Source organism: Elephas maximus, chromosome 15, assembly GCF_024166365.1.
Source record: "Elephas maximus indicus isolate mEleMax1 chromosome 15, mEleMax1 primary haplotype, whole genome shotgun sequence".
Classification (NCBI taxonomy): domain Eukaryota; kingdom Metazoa; phylum Chordata; class Mammalia; order Proboscidea; family Elephantidae; genus Elephas; species Elephas maximus.
In genome coordinates this window covers 47743853-47764523 of record NC_064833.1, presented here as the reverse complement: position 1 = coordinate 47764523, position 20671 = coordinate 47743853, and the positions used below count along the sequence as shown (strand labels likewise).

Genomic DNA, 20671 nt, shown 5'->3' with positions numbered 1-20671 from the left:
TTAGATGACCCCAAATACTTCCCAACTGTATCAGCCCAAAATAATAGCATTACTGTGAATCATGGTTCCAAAGGATGAGATGTTGGGGATAGATACTCTTTAAAACAGATAATGAAAAAGAAAATAATAGATGTCCTTCACCTTATGCTTGCTCTAAAAGCAACATTAATCGTAATTATTTTGTTTGAGGTGGAATAACACTTAAGAATGCCTTTTTTTCCAAAGATTTTATTTCTTTTATTATAAGACATATAGGTAAAAACTTGTATATTCTGAAAAATATAGAAAATGGTAATAAAATGGACATCTTCCTTATTAAGAAATATGTTCATAAATATACTTTATCAAATATTAAAATGGTTACTATTTTGCAGAATAATAATAGAGCAGAGCTGTGGCATACAAGGGTCAACCCAAAGTACAGAAGTATTTATATGTTTCATAAAAATTCAGACCACTGATTATATTTAAAAATTTGGCATTTTGCACTTCAGGTTATCAATAATTCAGATTTTTAAAATATTTCTGATGGCTTTGTGATTTCAAAAATAAAGAAACATAAAAGGTGGTTTCACTAAGTAGAATTTGATTAAAATAATTTTCCCCTAAGTAAAAAAAAAAAAGACACATAAGTAAAGATATAATTTTTGAACCCATAAATTGTAAATACAGTCAGTTTCCAATTCTACAAACGTCTGGATTCCCAAGCGTGGGCACTGAACAAGAACTGTGTGCTAAGCTTTAGTTTCCAGCAAGGTCCATCATTTCTTTTCACAGCTTTATGGAGCAATAATAATCACGATCACGATGAGCCCAGTTCTACAATTCTAGCTCCATGGAGAATACAAGGTACACAGAAAGCTCTCCCTCCTTTGAATAAACCCTTGTTGGCTTTCCTATGACCCACTAGCCTCAAATACACATATGAGAACACGGGGCAAACTTTAATAATGGAAAGTTCTTGTTCTAGGCATTCTTTTGTAGGCTTCAATTCTCTACTGTCCAAAGGAGAGAGGAAACACATGTGAACACCAAACATGTCCTCGGGGGAGTCTTGGATGTTCAAGTAGCAAAGACAAGGATTTTCCTGTGAATAAATACTGACTCTTCACAAAGATCTTTCATTTCCCATGCATTATGTTGTCCATGATGCTAACACGTTAATTCCCAACTGCAGTGGGGGAAGCCACATCTAACAATACCTAAGTATCCAATCTAATATAGATTATCAGTCCTAACGGCCTTCAGAGATGTCCATCCAGGAGAACATCTGGGTGATGTGACTCTGGGCACCTAGAGCACAGAGAGGTCATGGCAAGACTTGGACTTGAGCTTGAAGGCCATATTCTTGTTGTTTTTGGCCACAATCTTGCCCCAGAAGCGCCTGGCTTTCCTGGGTATGCTCTCCCTCCTTTTCTGGTAGGCCAGCCTTCGCTCATTCTTCTCCTTGCTATCACGCCGAAGGCGGACCTGCCGCACGATGCCCTCAAACAGCTCCTTCACGTTGTGCTGGACAGCTGCAGAGGTCTCGATGAACTTGCAGTCGAACACCACAGCACATGCTCTCCCTTCTGGACAGGAAAGACAGGGAGAAGGATGTCAGAGGGGCTGCAGAGTATGATCCTACACAGTACACAGCCAGACTAGATAATTTCCAATTTAAAATTGTTCTGTCATATTTGCTATGGATACAGGAAGCCACAGGTTGTCCCAGGGCATAAGCAGAAGCACAGAATCTCACGAAGGGATCCCTGGAAACAGGACAGATGGCTTTTAGATCTGGTCCACCACAAATTCACTGGGTGAAAGTCCAATTGCATTAAATGTAGTGATATTAATTATAACAATAAAAACCATAACCTTAACTTATTGCAGGTTTACTTCGTGCCAGAACCGGGTTAAGTGCTTTATAAACTTTTTTAACATCCACCACAGTCTTGAAAAATATGTATTATCACTAACAGAGAGATGAAGAAATGGAGGGGGCTCATTTAAAAGCTGGAGGAAGTTGACAAAGCCTGTAAGTGGCAGATTTATATCCAAGCCTGCTTAATTCTCAAGCCCAAATTCTTAACTCCATCCTGACTCAGATCCCTGGGCTGAAAATAAGAATTCTACCACTACGGACTTCTCTTCAAAAAATGAAAACAAACTGTGATGAGATATTTTGAAAAATTTTTGAGGATTTTACACATGTATAATACAGTTAGTATATTATACAAAGAAGCTTTTCTGGAACAGTTTCAATTTCAAATATTTCATCATGTTCAAAGACCACGTGTCCATGTTTTCATTTGGAAAAAAAGATTACCATAGACAGCTATTTCCTAAGAGTAAGATATTCCCAAGTTAGTTGTGTATATTTAGTAAGTTGTGTATATTTAGGTCCTTATCAGGGTTTCTCTTCCCAGATATACAGGAGTTTATTTTTTACAATTGTACCAGGGACTAAATCTGTATTAGGCTAATCAAATCTCAAGGGTCCTAAAAGCATTTGGGTGCCCATGAAGCAAATATGAATTATTCCTAAACTAAGTTATGAGAAAGTGTATGAGACACCATCAGACTGATGCCTTAACTCGTATTTAGGGGTAGTTTTTTTTTTATGGTGGGTTGTTTCTTGGGTCCACAGGGACAAGAGGCAGCCAGAGTAAAATTCGTATTTCCAATGAAACTCTTTCTCACAGTTTCCTTAAATCAGCATTCCCCATCCTTCTTGCATGAAAATACTACTTTTGTTTACCCAAAATTTTGGGAACTTCCTGGAGAACAAGGAGAAAAGATTGGAGGCTGCCAACAAGGCCCTGAGCATGATTTTATCCCTAAAGAAATTCCAGAGAAGCCCTTGGAAGTAGGGCAATTGGGATTCAGCAGGTAGACCAGGTGGACAAGAGAGCATCATCCAGAATGGAGATGATTTATGGAGAAATGAGGGTCTCAGAGCTAAACATAAAACTCCATGTAGCATTTTAATGGGTCCCTGGTTCCAACCTCATGAAGAATAAGGTAATAGCACCTGTGAGAAGGAACATGCAGGTGCTCCAGAGATTGTCGCTATGGTATTGGCACCACTCCTCTTACCTGATACCGACACTTCCCTGCACCGCACCAGGTCACTTTTGTTGCCAACCAGGATGATAGGAATGTCCTCTGCCTGCCGGGCCCTGCGGAGCTGGATCCGCAGCTCTGATGCCTTCTCGAAGCTGGCGCGGTCTGTGATGGAGTAGACGATCAGGTAGGCATCCCCGACTTGCATGCAGTGGTCTTGGAGCCATTCATTCTCTCCCTAATGAAATGAGAAGATCTTCCATGAGCTCAGGCTAACCAGGCAAATGAGGCATGCTTTTGAAAAGAAACAATACCCTTGCACGTAAGAGAAAGAAAAAAACTGCTTGCCAACTCCCCAAACTGCATCTGTCTTCCATGCTCACAAGATGTCTGGTGGCTGCAAAGATTGGCAGCCTGTATACTTGTGAAAAAAAGATATTACTTTCCAATTTCTCCCACAGTTCAAGTTGACAAATTACACAACTGCTCTGCTAAACAATATTCCCAACTTCTATCTTAATTACCGAAAACGAGACCTTTCTGAGGTCCCCAAAACTCCTTTTTGCCTTTCCTAAGTGATTAATTACGAATCCTTTTGTGAGAATAGGAGAGCTCTCAATAAATAGAAAGGCAAGCATATACACTCAGAAGCCCTAAATCTTTAAAGAGCATATATCGAAGATTAGGATTGAGAACGTCAACTTTGTATAAGATGGTTTTATGAAGTTGAAAATAATCATCCACACCTGTCTACACTTTCCCCCAAAACAAATGTACTTCTGTGTAGTTTTGAATAGAACCAAGAGAAAATCATTGCAGCCTGCTTGTTATTCAGAGCTCATTTGTGAATGACTTGTTCCTTAAAACAGTCTCATTCTTCAGGAGTAAATGCTTTAAATCGAGAAAACGCTCCCACTTCATCTGGAACATCATGTTTACATGGTAAGGTCACCCTTCCACCACGCAGCTTGCTGGGGGGCCCTGCAGGAATTCGCAGACAGCTGCAGGCTCTGTATACCTTATTTTCCCACATGTCCAGGAGTATAACTGTTGCGCTTTCTCCATCAACAATCAGGGTTCGCTCATATGTATCTTCTAGAAAAGAAAGAACAGAGATATGGGAGTCAGGCAAACACGTAGCAGTTTCACATAAGAAGACCGTGTAGAAAAGTATGCTCAGCATAATGGAGAAAATTTATTTTTTGTATAGAAAATTAAACTCACCAAATACGCAATTAATTATGTAAGTATACAGATATTCATTAAGATACATTACTCTTTTTTATCACCTTCAACAGCATTCTATATATATTCCTCCAGTACGTCCTAAGCAGCACACCTATGTCTCCTGTGAATCATAAACAACCTGAACTGAAAGGCAATTGTTTTCATCACTCCTGGCCATTTTATATAGGAAGCCATCTGTGAGGATAAACAAACACGCTTAAGAGTTTGTGACTCAGATTCAATGCGTGATGCTATAAGAAAACATTAACTGTCCAGGGGAGCTAGAAGCCCTGTTTCCATAAGCCTCCTGTGGAAATTCATCTCTCCCTTGTATCTTTCAGTGGGATGATTACTGAACAAACTAAAAACCAAACCCGTTGCCATCAAGTCAATTACGACTCGTAGCAACCCTGTGAGACACAGTACTGCCACCAAAGGGTTTCCATGGAGGGGCTGGTGCATTCGAACTGCTGACCTTTTGCTCTTAACCACTGCACCACCAGGGCTCTGATTACTGCACAGTCACTGGTAATTTCAGGAGCTTTGAGCTGGGAAACATTTCTCCTCTTTGGAGAAGCGCAAGGAAAAAAAAAAATCCTGAAACTGTCCTTACTTTAGGCTGAAGTTTTCTTCCTCAAAGAATGCAGTTCCCTAGGCATAAACGGGCTAGTTTTTCCATCTTGAGCACAGCAGAAGTGCAGTCTCCAGCTCTACTTGGTAATGGAAACTTTCTTCCCTGCACTTAAGTGCACACTGCATGTAGGTGAAGGGTGAACGCAGTACGGCGGGCCAGAGCAGCTCCAGCCCAGAAATATCAGTGATGGGTGCGGTTGGGGAAGAGATGGGAATACTGGGATTTCTACAAGAGGGATTCCCATCCACCCCATGCAGTTGAATTCATCCACACTCCTTCTATTTTCGCAATGGGATTTTGTGTTTCATAATGAGATTTAGCATTTAAAGCTATGATTTTCTTAATGATTTTTATCTTTTTCCTTGCTGTTCCTTTTGCCTGGACTCTCTTCCCTCCGATATCTGCAAGGCTTGCTTCCTTATTGTTTCCTGGTGAGGCCTTTGCCAACTACCTATTTAAAATCCCAGTAGCTCTTCCCTCCCTCATATTCCTTACTCTCCATGTTTGTTTTATTTTGCTTCATTGCACTTATCACCATCTAGCACACTGTACATTTACTTATTTTATTATTTTCTGTGCCTCTGCCCCTCCTCCCAAGCATTAAGGCAGAGATTTGCATCTGTGTTGCTTACTGCTCCCAGAAACCCTGGTGGTGGTGGTGGTGGTGGTGAAGAGCTACGGCTGCTAACCAAAAAGTGTGCAGTTTCAATCTACCAGGCCCTCCTTGGAAACTCTATGGGGCAGCTCTACTCTGTACTACAGGGTCACTATGAGTCGGAATTGACTCGACAGCAACAGGTTTTTGGTTTTGGTGTTTACTGCTATATCCCCCAGGACCCAGGACAATGCCTGGTACACTGCAGGTGCTCAAATAAGTATTCCATGAATGAATGAATCAATCAATCAATGATAAATATATCATAGTGGCTGTTGGCACAAGAAAACATCCTTTATTCTTTATTCTGGGCCACTTACCTAAACTCTCTAGCCTCAGTTTTTTCATCTGTGAAATGATATTAATAATAGTATCTACCCTTCAGGGCTCTGTGACGTATGTTGAGCACAAAGTAGAAACTCAACAAACATTAGCTATCATCATCACTTCTTCAGAGGGAGGAAGCTGGTTCTTACTAAATCTGGCATTTCCTACTATAGGTAAATCCTAGTTTGAGAGTACTATGTTGGAGGAACCAGGACATCTCTTGTTTTACAGTAGTGAGGAGTTTATGAAAAGCAATACTTCTGTTTAATGTTTTTTCATCTTGGGACTGGAACAATCAGGAGGGAAGAAGTGGACAAATGAGAACAAAGTTAACTACCATTAAGTATACAGATGGCTGGGTCTTTCTCTCAGGTCCCCCACCTCTTAAAGGGTCATGCTTTTCATCAATGGTAATTGCTTCCCACTGATTGGATTAAAAATCTGTTAATGCCCAGAATGTGTGCTGTGTCCACAAAAATACAGCATGGATGAGCTCACAGTGGGACACCCTCTTTGATTTAGTGGAAGGTAGGGCCTCATAACCTCAATATGCAAATTTATACAACTGTATGCAAATCAGTAGAGCCTGGGCAGCACAAATCAAGGGGCTCACTGACCCTTACTGAAAACCATAGTTTTTAATCTCTTTTCTGAAACCACTTCTCACGCTCAGAAAACTCTTACAATAAACCACCTGCTCTACCCTCAGCCCTCCACTTCCCACCCAAAGGCAGCTAAAAGGAGCAGGTGCAAGGGAATCACTCGAATCCCAAGCAGTTCAGATAGAAACATACTGCATGCATCCAATAACTACGGAAAAAAGGCGACTCAAACTTTCTCTTGGTTTAAGGGACATGAGAACATACCTAGAGAAAAAGATTATGGATTATATCCACGAAAGCAGAATCAAAATGCTTTGCCATTCTGGAAGCTTCCTGTCTGGCATTAACCTCAACCTACAAATCACTGTGCTCAGAACCAGGAGCCTAACACAATGCATCTCCACCCTGTTTCATCCATGTGGCACCAGGGTTTATATATTGCCTCTGGCAGCGTGCCCCAAGGATTCTTCAAACACACATTGCCTCCCTTTGAGGCCTTCAACTTACCAGGGATAAGCCTACGGGTAACAAAAGAAAGCTAGGTTTTTCTTCCTTCGTCACTCACCTTTCAGCCTTTCAAAGTGCTAATCAGGTACTAAGAGGGAAAATAAAATAAGAAACTCTAAGAGCTCTTTGAAATTTGCTCTGGGTTAAGGTTTGGGGGGAGTCCTTGGGTAATGCAACCGGTTAACTGAGCTCAGCTGCTAACAGGTTGGCGGTTCATGTTCACCCAGAGGTGCCTCAAAGGAAAGGCCTGACAATCTACTTCTGAAAAATCACCCGTTGAAAACCCTAGGGAGCACAGTTCTACCCTGACACAAACCAGACTGCCACAAGTCAGAGCTGACTCAATGACAACTGATTAAGGTTTGTGGAGAAAGGTTTGAGGCCTATGGGTCTTTGGGGTTTCCAGTAGCCTGGGCCATCCTCACACCTTCCATGCTTTAGATGGACGCCTTGGGGGGGGCAGGGTGTGCATCCCCTCCACAGCAAGAGGGATCATCCTGATGGCGCGGAGAGAGGCTCTGAGTGATCGTGGTCCGTAGCCATTTTCCCTGGGCTAGCTTACCTCTGCTTGTCTTTGTTCATCTGATTCCCTTTGTGTTTGGAGTCCCCTCCCCACACACACAGCCCAAGACCAGCTCAGGGCTGTGTGTGGAAGCCAGACAGGAGCTCTCTCATATGCTGGAAATGGACCCTGCAGCCACTCAAAAATTCAGAACCTCCAGCATCCCTCTCCCCCAAACCTTGAACTGTTTTCAGCATTCATAGTCCAAGGGACCCTGGAAGAAGCACTTGCTCTGGGAATGCCATCCTCTCCTCTAGTGGCTTACATCTCCTCTGCGTGTCTCAGAGGGCCCCAGCCAAGAGTGACCAGAGTGGGTGGAGGCCTAAAGCAATGAAACTTGAGAGGTTTGGAAGATAAAACACACGGAAAGGAAACAGTAGATTCAGAATCAGCTCTAACTAATGTTTAGTCTGCATTTACTATGTGCCAGGTACTATGCTATATGCTAAATGTATGTTATCTATTTCCTTTAGCCCTCAAAAACAAAACAAAATGAACAAAAAACCCGCTGCCATCAAGTCGATTTAGGCTCATAGCGACCTTATGGGACAGTGTAGAACTCTCCCGTGGGGTTCCAAGGCTGTAATCATTACGGAAGCAGACTGCCACATTTTTCTCCTGCGGAGAGGTTGGTGGGTTTGAACCACCAACCTTTTGGTTAGTAGCCAAGCACTTAACCACTGTGCCACCATAACATTCTACGAAGCCGATATTATTCCTATTTTACTAATTAAGAAGCCTGAGGAGGAAAAGTAGTTTGCCCAAGGGCACCCAGCTAAGTCAATGTCAGAGCTGAAGTTCAAACACACATCATCAGTCTCCAAGTCCAGTGCTCCCAGTCAGTGTTTGTGTGGAGCGCCTTCTTCCCTAACTGAGGGCTTCCAAATCCTGGTTGGCCTTCGGATGCAGCTCAGAGACCACCTCTTGCCTAAAGCCTTTTCTGACTCCCACAGCCAGAAGGAATCTTTTCTCCTCTGAATTCCTAGAACATCCTTTTTGTATCTCTTTCAAGGGTCTTATCACACTCCACCTTGATTGGTAGTTGGTATATACCTGATCGCCACTGCATACTTTGAGCATCTTTAGGGAAGGAGCCTCATGCTAGTTGTTCAGTAATTGTTTAAGGATGAATGAATGAAGGAACAACATTAAGTGTGTAGCAGACAGTCATAAGATTATTGCAATATAACTGTAATAACATCCATCTTTATTAAGAGAAATACTAACAAGAATATTACATAGATTTTTTTTTTTCTTATGGGTAATGCCAGAAAAAAACAATGTGGGGCATGCCTTGGAAAAGCTAAACCTTCCCCTTGGGAAACACAAACCAGTGATTCCAACAGCTGCCTTCAGATAAGGGATGTAATCCTAAAAAAAAAAAAAATTTTTTTTTTTTAATTTTTTTAGATGGTATAAATTAAGTTACTCAACAGGACACATTGGATTGGATGGGTTACCAGAGAAGTTTCTCATTGTCAAAGATTCTGTTTGAGATAAGGCATTCTATTTCCCTTTCTCTCTCTAATTACACAAAGAAATTTCCCAAATATACAAGCTTGTCTTTCCAAATTCTAGGTATGAGTTGGCCTTCTTAACACTCTATGCCTATTGGGATACCACCCTCTGGATAGACACCACTCCATTCTAATCAAAAAACATTTTTAAAAGCCTACTATCCATTAACTTTTTCAATTTCTCCCTCAAAAAAAAAAAAAACCTCTTGGGTGATGTCTTCCTTATCTCAACCTCCAAAGCACTATATTGTTACTTCTCAAGATACTTATTAATTTTACCCTGCTCTGAATTATTGCCCCTGACACTGAGCTCCTTGCTAAGAAAGACTGTACCTATCCATCACTGTGTACTGCAGAGCCTAGCACAGAGCCAGGCATGTGGTTGATGCCAACCAAATGGCTACAGTATTTAACAGTGTTTGGGAGCTAGACCTGGGGTGCACAGTACAGTGAAAGATCACAAAATTTGGGTCAAATACAACTAGATTTGAATCCTGCTCATACCATGTGCTAGCTTTTTCACCCTGGGAGAGTCACTTGACTTTGTAAGCCTCCATTTCTTTACCTGTAAAATGGGGTATCAGTACCAAATTGGTTCAATTTTTGTGTTCTCAAAAATAAATGTGGTAAGTATACAGCACAGTGTCTGGCATATAGAAGTGTCCTATAAATGACAGAATGAGAAAAGCACTGAGCTAAGATGCTAAAGTCCCAAATTCTAATCCCAGCTTCACCACTGGGTGATTCTAGACAAGTCACTTGGCCTCTCTGAGACTCAGTTTACTTATATGAGTACAGGAATTTTGTGAACATCAATAGAAAAAAAAAATCAACAGCAAATGTAATACACCCAATAAAGCGCCTCTTTATTGCAAATGATTATTCTAAAAGTTAGTTCCTTCCTCCCTTTCCTCTTTTTCTAGGAACAGTCACCCCTCAGCCTTTGTAAAGAAAGGGAGGTTCAAATTGTCCAATCCTGGCCCTATTTCTCCCTTGGCTCTTGGTTTAGCTACAGTCCCTGAGATTCCGGAAGTGAGGAGAGAAATCAATGTGACATCAATGAGTCATCACTTAACGCCCCAGTTGTCTGAGCTGCCTCAAGAAGTAGTGAACTCCCTGACACTGAACATAGTCAAGAAGAATAAGATGTTTAGTTGAACAAGAATAAAATGTTGGCAGTGAGGAGTAGGGCTCGTATGCATTAAGTGGAGGGTTCAAGTGAGTCATCACTAAGGTATATTCCTACTGGAGGAACCTGTGATTCAGTTGTGAGTCGCAATCGAAAGGACTGACAGACCATATGACTTGGGCAAACACTGGACTTCATTTCTACAGCTGTAAATAGGGGCATGTGATACCCTGGCCAAGCCTGCTGAGATTCTGACTCTGTGGCAGAAAGACGCTGTACGAATACCATTGGCAATTAGGATCCGCGTATTACTTCTCAAAATATAGGGCTGTATTTTACACGTAGTTGAAGACTACATCTATTTATGAGCTAATGCCACCTCACACTAGTTTTATAAACAGTAAAAATAAATACCTAAATGAGATTATACAGGGAAAACTGTTTTGGAAAAACTGTAAGGCTCTAACACTCCATACATGCGAAGTATTTACAGTATCATTCTTCAAATTTAAAAAAATAATTGCACTATTTCAAGTACAGACTTTGACCTATTTTACACCCTCAAAAGACTCTAATATTGGTGGAAAAAGCACTAATGACACCATCCTCACAGTTTTTCAGATTGGTTTGGTTTCGTTATCACCATGGAAACAAGGCTGTGCCTGTACTTGAACTCCTGGAAGAAGGTGCCCCTCGGGCATAGGCATAGGGAGACCTCACCTTCACCACAGTCCATCCTCCTCCAAGGCGTGCAGAACGCTTTTCAAAACAAACACTCGGGGAAGGACGAAGGCAAGGAAAGGGAGAGAGCCAGTCCAGATCAAAGTCAAGTGAGCAGTTCGACCCTGACCCTCTTGCTCTGCCCTCTTTAATCAGCTACCCCAGCCCCTTAAGAGTTGGAATCTAAGAAATTCGCTATCTGGCCCAGGCTCAAGAGATTCTGATCTTTGTCTACAAGCATTCTCATTTGCTTGCCCGAAGTCCTGTGCCAGGGTTTTGCTGAGGACTCAGCTCCCCAACTAGCACCAAGAAAACACATAATCTCAGCTCCCAACTCTGCAGAAAAATAACGCTCACTCTCTCTGCCTGGACCACTGCGGATGGACAGACCACCTACCTCCCAGCACCTCGCAGTCGCTGTCCATACTGTCGTGCACACCTGCAAAGATGTTGGCCAGAGTGGACTTGCCCACCCCCTGCTCCCCCATGAGCACCACCCGGTAGTAGGTGTTCCCTGACTCGGAGGAGATGACTGAGTCTGTGGAGTCAGAGGACCAGCTACGGCGGCAGTGGTCCTCGGGGTTAGCAGAGTGACGGTTGTGTTGGTGGGCCTCCTTCTGGACCATCAGATGCCTGCCATCGGCCGGGATGCTCCAGCGCTGCTGCTGCGGCTGGCTGCCCACAGTGCCCTGGCGCAGGGTGACATTATTCAGAGTCATCGTTGGGTCCTGGAGAGCAGAGTGGCCAAGATGACAGCATTAGTAAGCATGAGCTCAGGGGACTCAAACACAAGCTCGGTCATCAATGGCATTTTATTAGATGAGGTAAGAAATGAGTATCCCTAATATGAGAAATACCAGTGAATCAGTCCCAAACCCCAAACCAGCCAGGCTTTCAACTGGACACATACACAAAACACTCCTCACTATTAGTAACCAGCTCCTCAGGCAGGCTTTCTAGAATGTCATTTTTGAAAAGAGAAAAAAAGTACCCTTATCAGTCCCCACTGGCCCTGGGCTTCCTCCATCCTCAGAGAAGCCTTGGGATCCCCGCTCAGAGCAGGCACAGAAGCAGCCAGAAGGAGCCAACAGCCTCCAGCTAAGGTTTGAAAAGCAACAAGTTAATGGAGCTGGACACCAGCGGGCCAGGTTAACGGCTCTTGTCTAAACAGAGCTCTTAATTGCACCCGGCGTCCAGCAGGCTTTTGTGCCTTGGTGGGAAACACGTGGCAATGACGTCACTCTCCCCGCCTGGACTGGACACGCACTTATTGGAACTTCCATGTTTAGTAAAGTTGCCTTGATGCTGTCCAGCCCCCTGACTAGGCTATTATTTGGGGACGAGAGAATCTCTGTTTGAGGTTGTCCCAGCTCTGCCCTCCTGACCACAGAAATCCCATTTAAAACATCTCAGCCCAAGCCTCGTCATTCTGGCACGGAAATGACCTGGTCACGTTGAGACCTAACAGATTTGCAGAGAAAATGCTCCATCCACTCTTAGTAAACCGCGTCGGCTCTGAGAGTTCCTTCATTTCACTCAGATTTCCACCTTCTTGATGCAAATCAGAAGTCCGAAGACTCTCCTAAATGACATTCGACAATTTGGCTACAACTTCCCCTTTGAGCGACTCCCTCCCCCCTACGTGGAGTCTGTTCCCCGCTACCTGGTGAGAAATACACACATTCCATCTCCGCTCACACCCGCACCCCAACACCTCGGCCACTAAACAGGATGGCTGGCTGGTGAAAGCAGCGCCTTGGGTGGCAGGCTTGCATTCAAACAACAAAAGCATAAAGTGTCATTGAGCGCTGCCATCTGACATAGACGCTGTAGGAGGTGACCGTCCTACAGAAGGGAACCAAGGAACCTGCTGACGAGAAGCGGCAGCCTTTGCACCTTAAACTCTGCTCGCTGCCAGAAAACCTGAGCGCCGAGAGCACAGCCCAGGCTCTTTTCTCAACTTCCAAGTTCTGCGGAACTTCTCCCCCTAACTCCCTGCGGAGTTGGGAGAGCCCCTCCCCGGCCGCCCCCTGCTTACTTGGCACGGCCGGGTCAGCCGGATGGGCGTCCGTGTGTGCGTCCGCGGCGCGATCCCGGAGCGCGCTGGGAACGGTGCTCGCCGTGACCGCGCTCCGCCGCCTGCCGCGCGCGCGGCGCCCCGGCCTTTATAGCGAGCCCCGCCGCCCCGAGGCCCGGCTTTTCCGTGACGTCAGCGCCCCCGCCGGGAGGGGGCGGCTCTGCAGCAAACTCCGAGTTGCAGCCACTTCACACTAAATCAGTTACTCGCAGTCATGTGACCTCCTCTCCCTCACTTTTAAAACATAATAATAGTTCATCCCCGGGTCTCCTCTTTTTCGTTTCTTTTTATTTTTACCAGATGTAGACAGGAAAATGGAAAAATACATTAAGTACGGCTTAATCGCCGTTCCCAGCAAAGCACTTGAGAACTGTCGGGATAAATAAAGGATGGAGGGAGAGGCAGGTTTGAGTTGCAAGCCCAGTTGTGCCAAGAACACCAGGATCAGCCTGCTGTGGGGGAGCCTTTAGCCTCCTAGAGCTGGCCGCAGCCACCTTGAGTGGCCAGAGGTTGTTTTTTTGTTTTTGTTTTTAGCCTCCCCTCATGCAAGGAAAACAGCCTCTTCATCCCCCCGTTACCTTTTCTCAGGATGAGATGGAGGTGGAAACACCACACTGCTCTGTTTCCCTTGTTTGGACGGGACCCAGACAGAAGGGGCCACAGAGGGGCAGGAGAAGGGACAAGACCTTGAAAAGGGCAGTTTCGAAAAATAACTTAATTTGGGATCCAAGCAGATTGTGCTAAATGTTGCCGGCCCCCTGCTCTGGGCCAGGGTGCCGAGGTTCCTCAGTGCAGGAATTTGATCACCGTCCCCCATCAGCAGCATCTCTGGACCAGGGTCCCTCTTAAGGCTGGGCCTCAGGCATGGAGCCAGTGCCTCCCAGCCATGGGGAGAAGCACTGAGCCTGAGAGAGACTCCTGTGAATAAAGGATGCAGGATGATAATAACACCAACAACTACCATTTAAGGAGCCCTGGTGGCACAGTGGCAAAGGAGCTCTGCTGCTAACTGGAAGGTGGGCAATTTGAAGCCACCAGCTCTTCCCTGGGAGGAAGATGTGCCAGACTGCTTTCATGAAGATTACCGCTTTGGAAACCCTATGGGGCAGTTCTACTCTGTTCTATAGAGTTACTATGAGTCGAAATCAACCTGAGGACAATGGGTACTACCATTTACTGAGTACCCTATGTACTCAGTAAAGACCCTTAGGTCTTTAATTCTGCCCGCAGTTCTCCAAGGTGGATATATTGCATCCCCCATTCTGTGGAGATGGAAAATGATGAAATGATGCTCAGCCAGAGAAATTGCCCAAGGTCACACAGCTCCCATAAGTGAGAGGGTCAGGATTTAAAACCTGGTTTGCCTGATTATTTGCCCTGCACTGCCAGGTAAAGGGTTTTGATGACTTCTTCCTGGGGACATGGGCATTTCCCAGATGATGTATTTGGGGGTGGAATTCACAGAGTAATGAAAACAAACAAAACAAAACAAAAAAAAAAAAAACAGTTGTCATCAAGCTGACTCCAACTCATGGTGACCCATGTGTATCAGAGTAGAATCATGCTCCATAGGGTTTTCAGTGGCTGCTTTTTCAGACGTAGATCTCCAGGCCTTTCTTCCACAGCACCTCTGGGTGAACTCAACCTTTCAACCTTTCAGTTAGCAACTGACCACGTTAACCATTTGCATCAACCAGAAACTCCAGTGAAAATTTAGAGCTCTTCTAATCCCAGGTGCCCTGGCCCCAACCTTCTACTTATACCTAAGGAAGCTGAGACTCAGAGAGATGAAGACCACTCTGTTAATAAATGGCAGAGCTAGAACTAGAACCTGGTGCCTTTTACTTCCATCAAGTTTTCCTTCTGGACTTAACCAGGAGGAGATGTCTACAGAAATGGGGAAAGGAGAGGACAGGGAGAAAAAAAGAAAGAGAGAGAGAGTGATAGAGAAAAACAGAGCTAGAAAGAGAAAAAGAAAGACTCTCACTTACTCCAACAGTATATCCCTGGCTGCATTGTAAAACACATGTAAAGTAATTCATCAGTGCTCTGCTTTTCAGAATTATCTGTGCTTTTCCTGTGCTGCGCTTCCTACTCTGTCAGCTGGTCTCAATAGAAACATTGTGGGGTGAAAAGTAAAATAATAAAACAGAGTTCATATGCATATCATATGCTCTCTCAATTCTATTATTGCTTGTTGATAAAGAACCTCATTCTTCAGGTTAATAAGAACCTAATTCTCTGTCTGCACAATATAAATAATGAGTTGTTTTTCATTGGTTTATCACACCAAAGAAAATAAACTCTAAAGATTGGAGGAAGGGCTTTCAGTCCCCAACTGAGTGAGAGTACAGCAACTATCTGTTGTGCTCCAGTAGAAGAATCTGACTTTTTAAATTTGCTGTCCCAAAAGGAAGCAGATAAAGGCAAATGAGAAAAGCAATGACTTCAGGAAAGTTTCAGCTGGATGGCAGTTAAGTTGGAGTGGATATTTGGAGAAAAATCACAGTTCACCACACAAAAAGCAAATGTGAGAGCCAAATCTTATCCAGCAGAGTCCCAGCTACCTTGTCCAGGATTCTGTCTCACTGGGACCAACTGAGGGTATGGAGCTGGAGGAAAAAGGTGGGATCAGGGCATTTGGACAAGTGGCAAGTTCTAAAGAGGAAAAATTGGTAGAATATTGTAGTTTCTTGTTCTACGAATTATTCTCTCCATATTCTTTCTGCCGGCATTCGAAGGCTTCCTCAGGTTCTAGCTAAAATGAAGAGCTCAAGAGCATAGACAGGAAGCAACAAAAATAAGTAGAATTTACTGAATAATGGCTGCTATGAGTCAGAATCGACTAGACGGCAATAGGTTTTTTTGTTCTGTTTTGGTTTTATCTCAATTAATTCTGATTACAACCGAATGAAACATTTTATGGATGGTGATACGGAGGAATAAGGTTAAATAGCTTGTCCAAGGTCACAGAGATACTTGGTGGCAGAGCTGTGTTCTCTGAGGCAACAGTCTTAACCACTGATCTGTTCTCAGGCTAGCCCAACCTTAGCCCACTCCTTTTCTTTGTTGTTGTTTTTAGGGGCCCTCGAGTCAATTTCAACTCATAGTGACTCCATGTGACAGAGTACAACTGCCCCATAGGGTTTTCTAGGCTAAAATCTTTACAGGAGCAGATCACTAGGTCACGGCAGCTGGGCGGGTTTGAACTGCCAAACTTTCAGTTAGCAGCAGCCTGCTTAACCTTTGCCTCACCAGGGCTCCTTCTACTCCCTTTCTAATGCCCCTCAAAACAGAAGAAATTTTTTATCTGATCAGCCAAAGCCCATGACCTTCGCTGGGCCACATTTTCTCTTGGTTGCATGCCCTGGGTGAGAAAGTAAACTTGGGTCTATTTGAGGGCCTGCTCATCTCTGCGTCACTGTCACTGTCTTTCTCTCAGCACGAGCACCTGAGCAAGCAGGTCCCATGGTTTCATGAGAAAGGGAGGAAGAGGAAGGGAAGGAGGAGTAGAACCTTTGCCCAGAGCTGTGCATTACGGCATCAGTGGCTTGCACAACCATTAGTAAAATATGCCTTTGAATCCCATCCCTCAGAAATTCTAGAGGAGAGATGACGGGTGGGCACAGGATCTGGAAGTTTCTGGGACGGCAACACTATCCTAACAGCCATAATGCTATCTTTAAAGAAACAAAACCACACACTTAATCTTTCACATACTATCCTGCCTTGTCTATATTGTAGACTTGCCACAACCAAGGGAGTGCTTACCCATGCCTCTAAGTAAATGCTGTTCAGTGGTAAAGGTGACACCACACGCCCCCTCCCTTTTCCCACCAAAGGGGTAGCTTTTAGACTGGGGAATGTGTAAGTGATAAGTGGGGTTTTTTAATTGCTTTTTAAATGTTGGGCATTTTAATGTCTATAGGCAAGGCTTGTGGCCTCCAGTTCCCCACACTCCTCATAACTCCCTAGTGTATTCTACCTCAGCCAGCTTCTCTCATTTATAGTATCTGCCTGGGTTTGTCTTTTTTTGTGTGTGTGTTTGGTGCCTGGTCCCCAAATGCATTTGACTTTGTGACCCCTGCAGGGACTAAAGGGAAAGTGAAGGATTTGGAGTCAGAAAACCAGGCTCAAACCTCGGCCATTCCTCTCTTAGCCATTTGTGGCTGGAGATGTCACTGAACCGCAGAGGCCCTTGGCTTCTGCTGTTCTGAGGACTAAATGAGCTAGTCAGTATGGAGTGCTTTGTTAGCCACAGAGCACCGATCGTGTCAATGCCAGTGATTATGATTATGACGCAGGAGCCAAGGACTGGAGCTCAGCCACCTGCCCTTGGTTTTGCTGCCTCTTAAGCCTCAAGTTAAATTAATCCAGTAGAATTCAGGACACGTGGGGTGGAGGGAGGACGGGTGGGAAATGTACTCATATTAGATGTTACTGGGAACAAATAATTAGCAAAGAGAGTGGTACGGTTAAGTTCTTTATAAACAAACAAGGAGATGGGGCCAACTACCCAGCATACATAATAGGTCTCTACCAGCCACAAAAACACTCAGGGGAGGAGTCAGGTGGGAGGCAATGCACAAAGTGTCGGAGCACAAAAAGAACCACCCACCCACTCTGGGAAGTCTAAAAAAGGAAAGAATTACTATATGGAAAATCATTGCTTTATAGAGGGAAGAGGAAAAAAAGACTCCAATTGCAAAATCAAGAGAGCCCTGATTAAGGAAAATAAAGACCAAAGAAAAGATGGCTAAGAATAACCTCTCAACATCCAGAGGCCTACAAGATCCAGATGGACGTTCCCTCCAGCTGGGTCTGCTTCGGACCAGCCCCCAGCTTCTCATCAGACGCCTGCAAGCAGATTTAATTTTCCATTGGAAAAAAAAAAAAAAAAAATCATAGCTACCACCCCTCCTCCAACCCATCAGCCCAGCCCACTGCAGGCTTTTATGGGTCCAGTGGCAGGGCTTGCTAAAGCCCTTCCTTCCTTCTAAAACCCTGCAGGCTACATGCAGAAGTGCAGAGTATCTCAAAAGGCTGAGGAGAGCTTCCTGAGACAGCAGACATTTTCTGCCCAGGTCTTTTCACTCATTCATTAAACAACAAATAATTATTGAGCAGTGCTAGCTCAGTGGTAGAATTCTAACCTTCCATACAGGTAACCTGGGTTCAATTCCCAGCCAGTGCACCTCAAGCAACTACCACTCATGTCAGTGTGTGCTGCTATAAGGCTAAACAGGTTTCAGGAGAGCTTCCAGACTAAGATGGGCTAGAAAGAAAGGCCTGGCGATCTACTTCCAAAAATCAGCCAGTGAAAACCATATGTAGCATAACATTCTGACCCAGACTGATCCACAACCAATCATGGGATGGCACAGGACCAAGCAGCATTTTGTTCTGTTGTACATGGAGTCACCGTGAGTAGGGGGCTGACTCAGTGGCAGCTAACAACAACAACCATATACCAGGACCTATTCTAGGAGCTAAGGATAAGGTCCACACAGGCATGGAACTTACTTTCTGGTAGCCCCGTACCCATTGCCATCGAGCCGATTCCGACTCAGGGCAATCCAATAGGACAGAGTAGAGCTGCCCCATAGGGTTTCAAGGCTGTAATCTTTACGGAAGCAGACTGCCACATCTTCCTCCCACAGAGCATCTTGTAGATTCAAACCATTAACCTTTCAGTTAGCAGTCGAGCACCTAACCACTGTGCCCCCAGGGCTTCTTTATTCTGGTAGAGGAAATAATAAATAAATAAGGGTCATCACATTCATTCATTCATTCTGTCTCTGAGCATGCCACTCTTTAGTCTTCCCATCAAAAGCAGATAATGATATAAATGGCCAACAAGCACATGAAGAAATGCTTAACATCACTGGTCATTAGGGAAATGCAAATCAAAATGAGATACCACTTCGCACCCACTAAGATGGCTATTATTAGAAAAATGAAAACTAACAAGTGTTGGAGAAGATGTGGAGAAATTAGAGCCCTTGCGCATTGCTGGTGGGAATGTAATATGGTACAGCCGCTATGGAAAACAGTTTGATGGTTCCTCAAAAAGTTAAACATGGACTTGTCATGCAACCCAGCAATTCCACTCCTAGGTACATACGCAAAAGACTTGAAAGCAGAGACTTAAATAGGTATTTGAACACCAGCGTTCATTGCAGCATTATTCACAATAGCCAAAAGGTGCAATCAACCCAAGTTGTCCAGCAACAGATGAATGAATAAGCAAAATGTGGTATAAGCATATAATAGAATTCAGCCATAAATAAAAATGAAGTTCTGATACATACAGTGATATGGATGAACCTTGAAAATATTACACTAAATGAAAAAAGACAGACATAAAAGACGAAACATTGTATGATCCCACTTATAAGAAATATCTAGAACAGGTGAAAGCATAGAGATAAAAGTAGATTAAAGGTTGCCAGAGGTGGGGGGGGTGTTGTGGGATATGGGGGGGGTTAATGCTTTTTAAAAAAGGGATAATTAACTACACACAGACAAAGAGAGAGAGAGAAAAAAAGAGTGACATTGTAATAAAACTTCAAAAAGAAAGGAGGGAGGTGATCCTAGAGAGGAAGCATAAAGTAGGGGTCAAGGGCATTCCCATTCAGAAGTCTGATAACACCATAGTTGGTGAAGATGTGGGGCAAGGGGAGCTCTCATGCCCTGCTGGTGGGGATGTAAGTCAAGAGCCACGTTGGAGAGCAACCATCAACATCCAAGATATGCATACCCTTTGTAACCCAGCAATTACTCTTCTAAATATGCATCTTACATAGTGCACCAGGAGACAAACACAAAGAAGCTCATCAAAGCACTGTCTGTGATAGGAACAATTAGAAACCACTCAAAATGTTCATCAACAGGGGTCATAAATAAATGCACTGCAGTATACTTACAGAATTGTATCTACCTGTATCAATGTGGATAATATTGAGACCACAATGGTGACTAGAAAAATCAAATTGCAGTACATCTACAGGGCAATAATTTATATAAATTTTTAAAAACACAAAAACCACACCATATGTTTTGAAAGTATAAGAACATGGATGAGAAAGATATCCACCAATTTAAGAAAAGAGATTATCGCTGGGGAGGAGAGGAATGACAATTAGATTGACAGCAGACTTCTCAAAAATAACCAAGGAGCCAGCAGACAGTTGCACAATAAGTTCAAACATATTAAGAAATAACTGTCAAACTGGATGGAATTTTATCCCCAACTATTGTTCAACAGTGTGAGCTGAGCAAATATATATTGAGAATTTGTTATTACTAAGCAATATTGTGAGCCCCAGAGATATAGAGTTATATAAGACAAAGCTTCTGTCCTCAAGGAGCTTAAAATCTGGTGTTGCTTTACCCAGAAGTTACCAAATCCATGAGAAGGTCATCCAGGAGTTGCATTAAAAGCTTTGGCCCAACGTATATTCGGTTTCCCAGCAAACACAATGTTTTCTCTGGGGCCCTTGTTTCAGCAACAGAAAGATTAGTGAGACTACTTAACCCAAGCAACCAAAACCAGTCTAAGGCACAGGCCTCAGTTTAACCAAATACAGCTACACAAAAATTCTTCAGTGATAAGAAAGGTCAAAAGAATGAATAGTTGGATTGAAGACATGAGCATTTAACATCT

General features: G+C 43.7%; 1 protein-coding gene across 1 annotated transcript; it reads right to left on the bottom strand.

Moving 5' to 3' along the window:
• Positions 1–250: 250 nt before the first annotated feature.
• On the bottom strand, positions 251–13071 carry GEM (GTP binding protein overexpressed in skeletal muscle). Its single transcript, XM_049854158.1, has 5 exons — positions 12967–13071; positions 11326–11656; positions 4067–4143; positions 3082–3286; positions 251–1571 (listed from the first exon to the last, which is right to left on the bottom strand). Exons 2-5 carry the CDS (start codon positions 11645–11647, stop codon positions 1294–1296), a joined length of 882 nt encoding a protein of 293 aa, XP_049710115.1. The 5' UTR covers positions 11648–11656; positions 12967–13071; the 3' UTR covers positions 251–1293.
• Positions 13072–20671: the final 7600 nt, after the last annotated feature.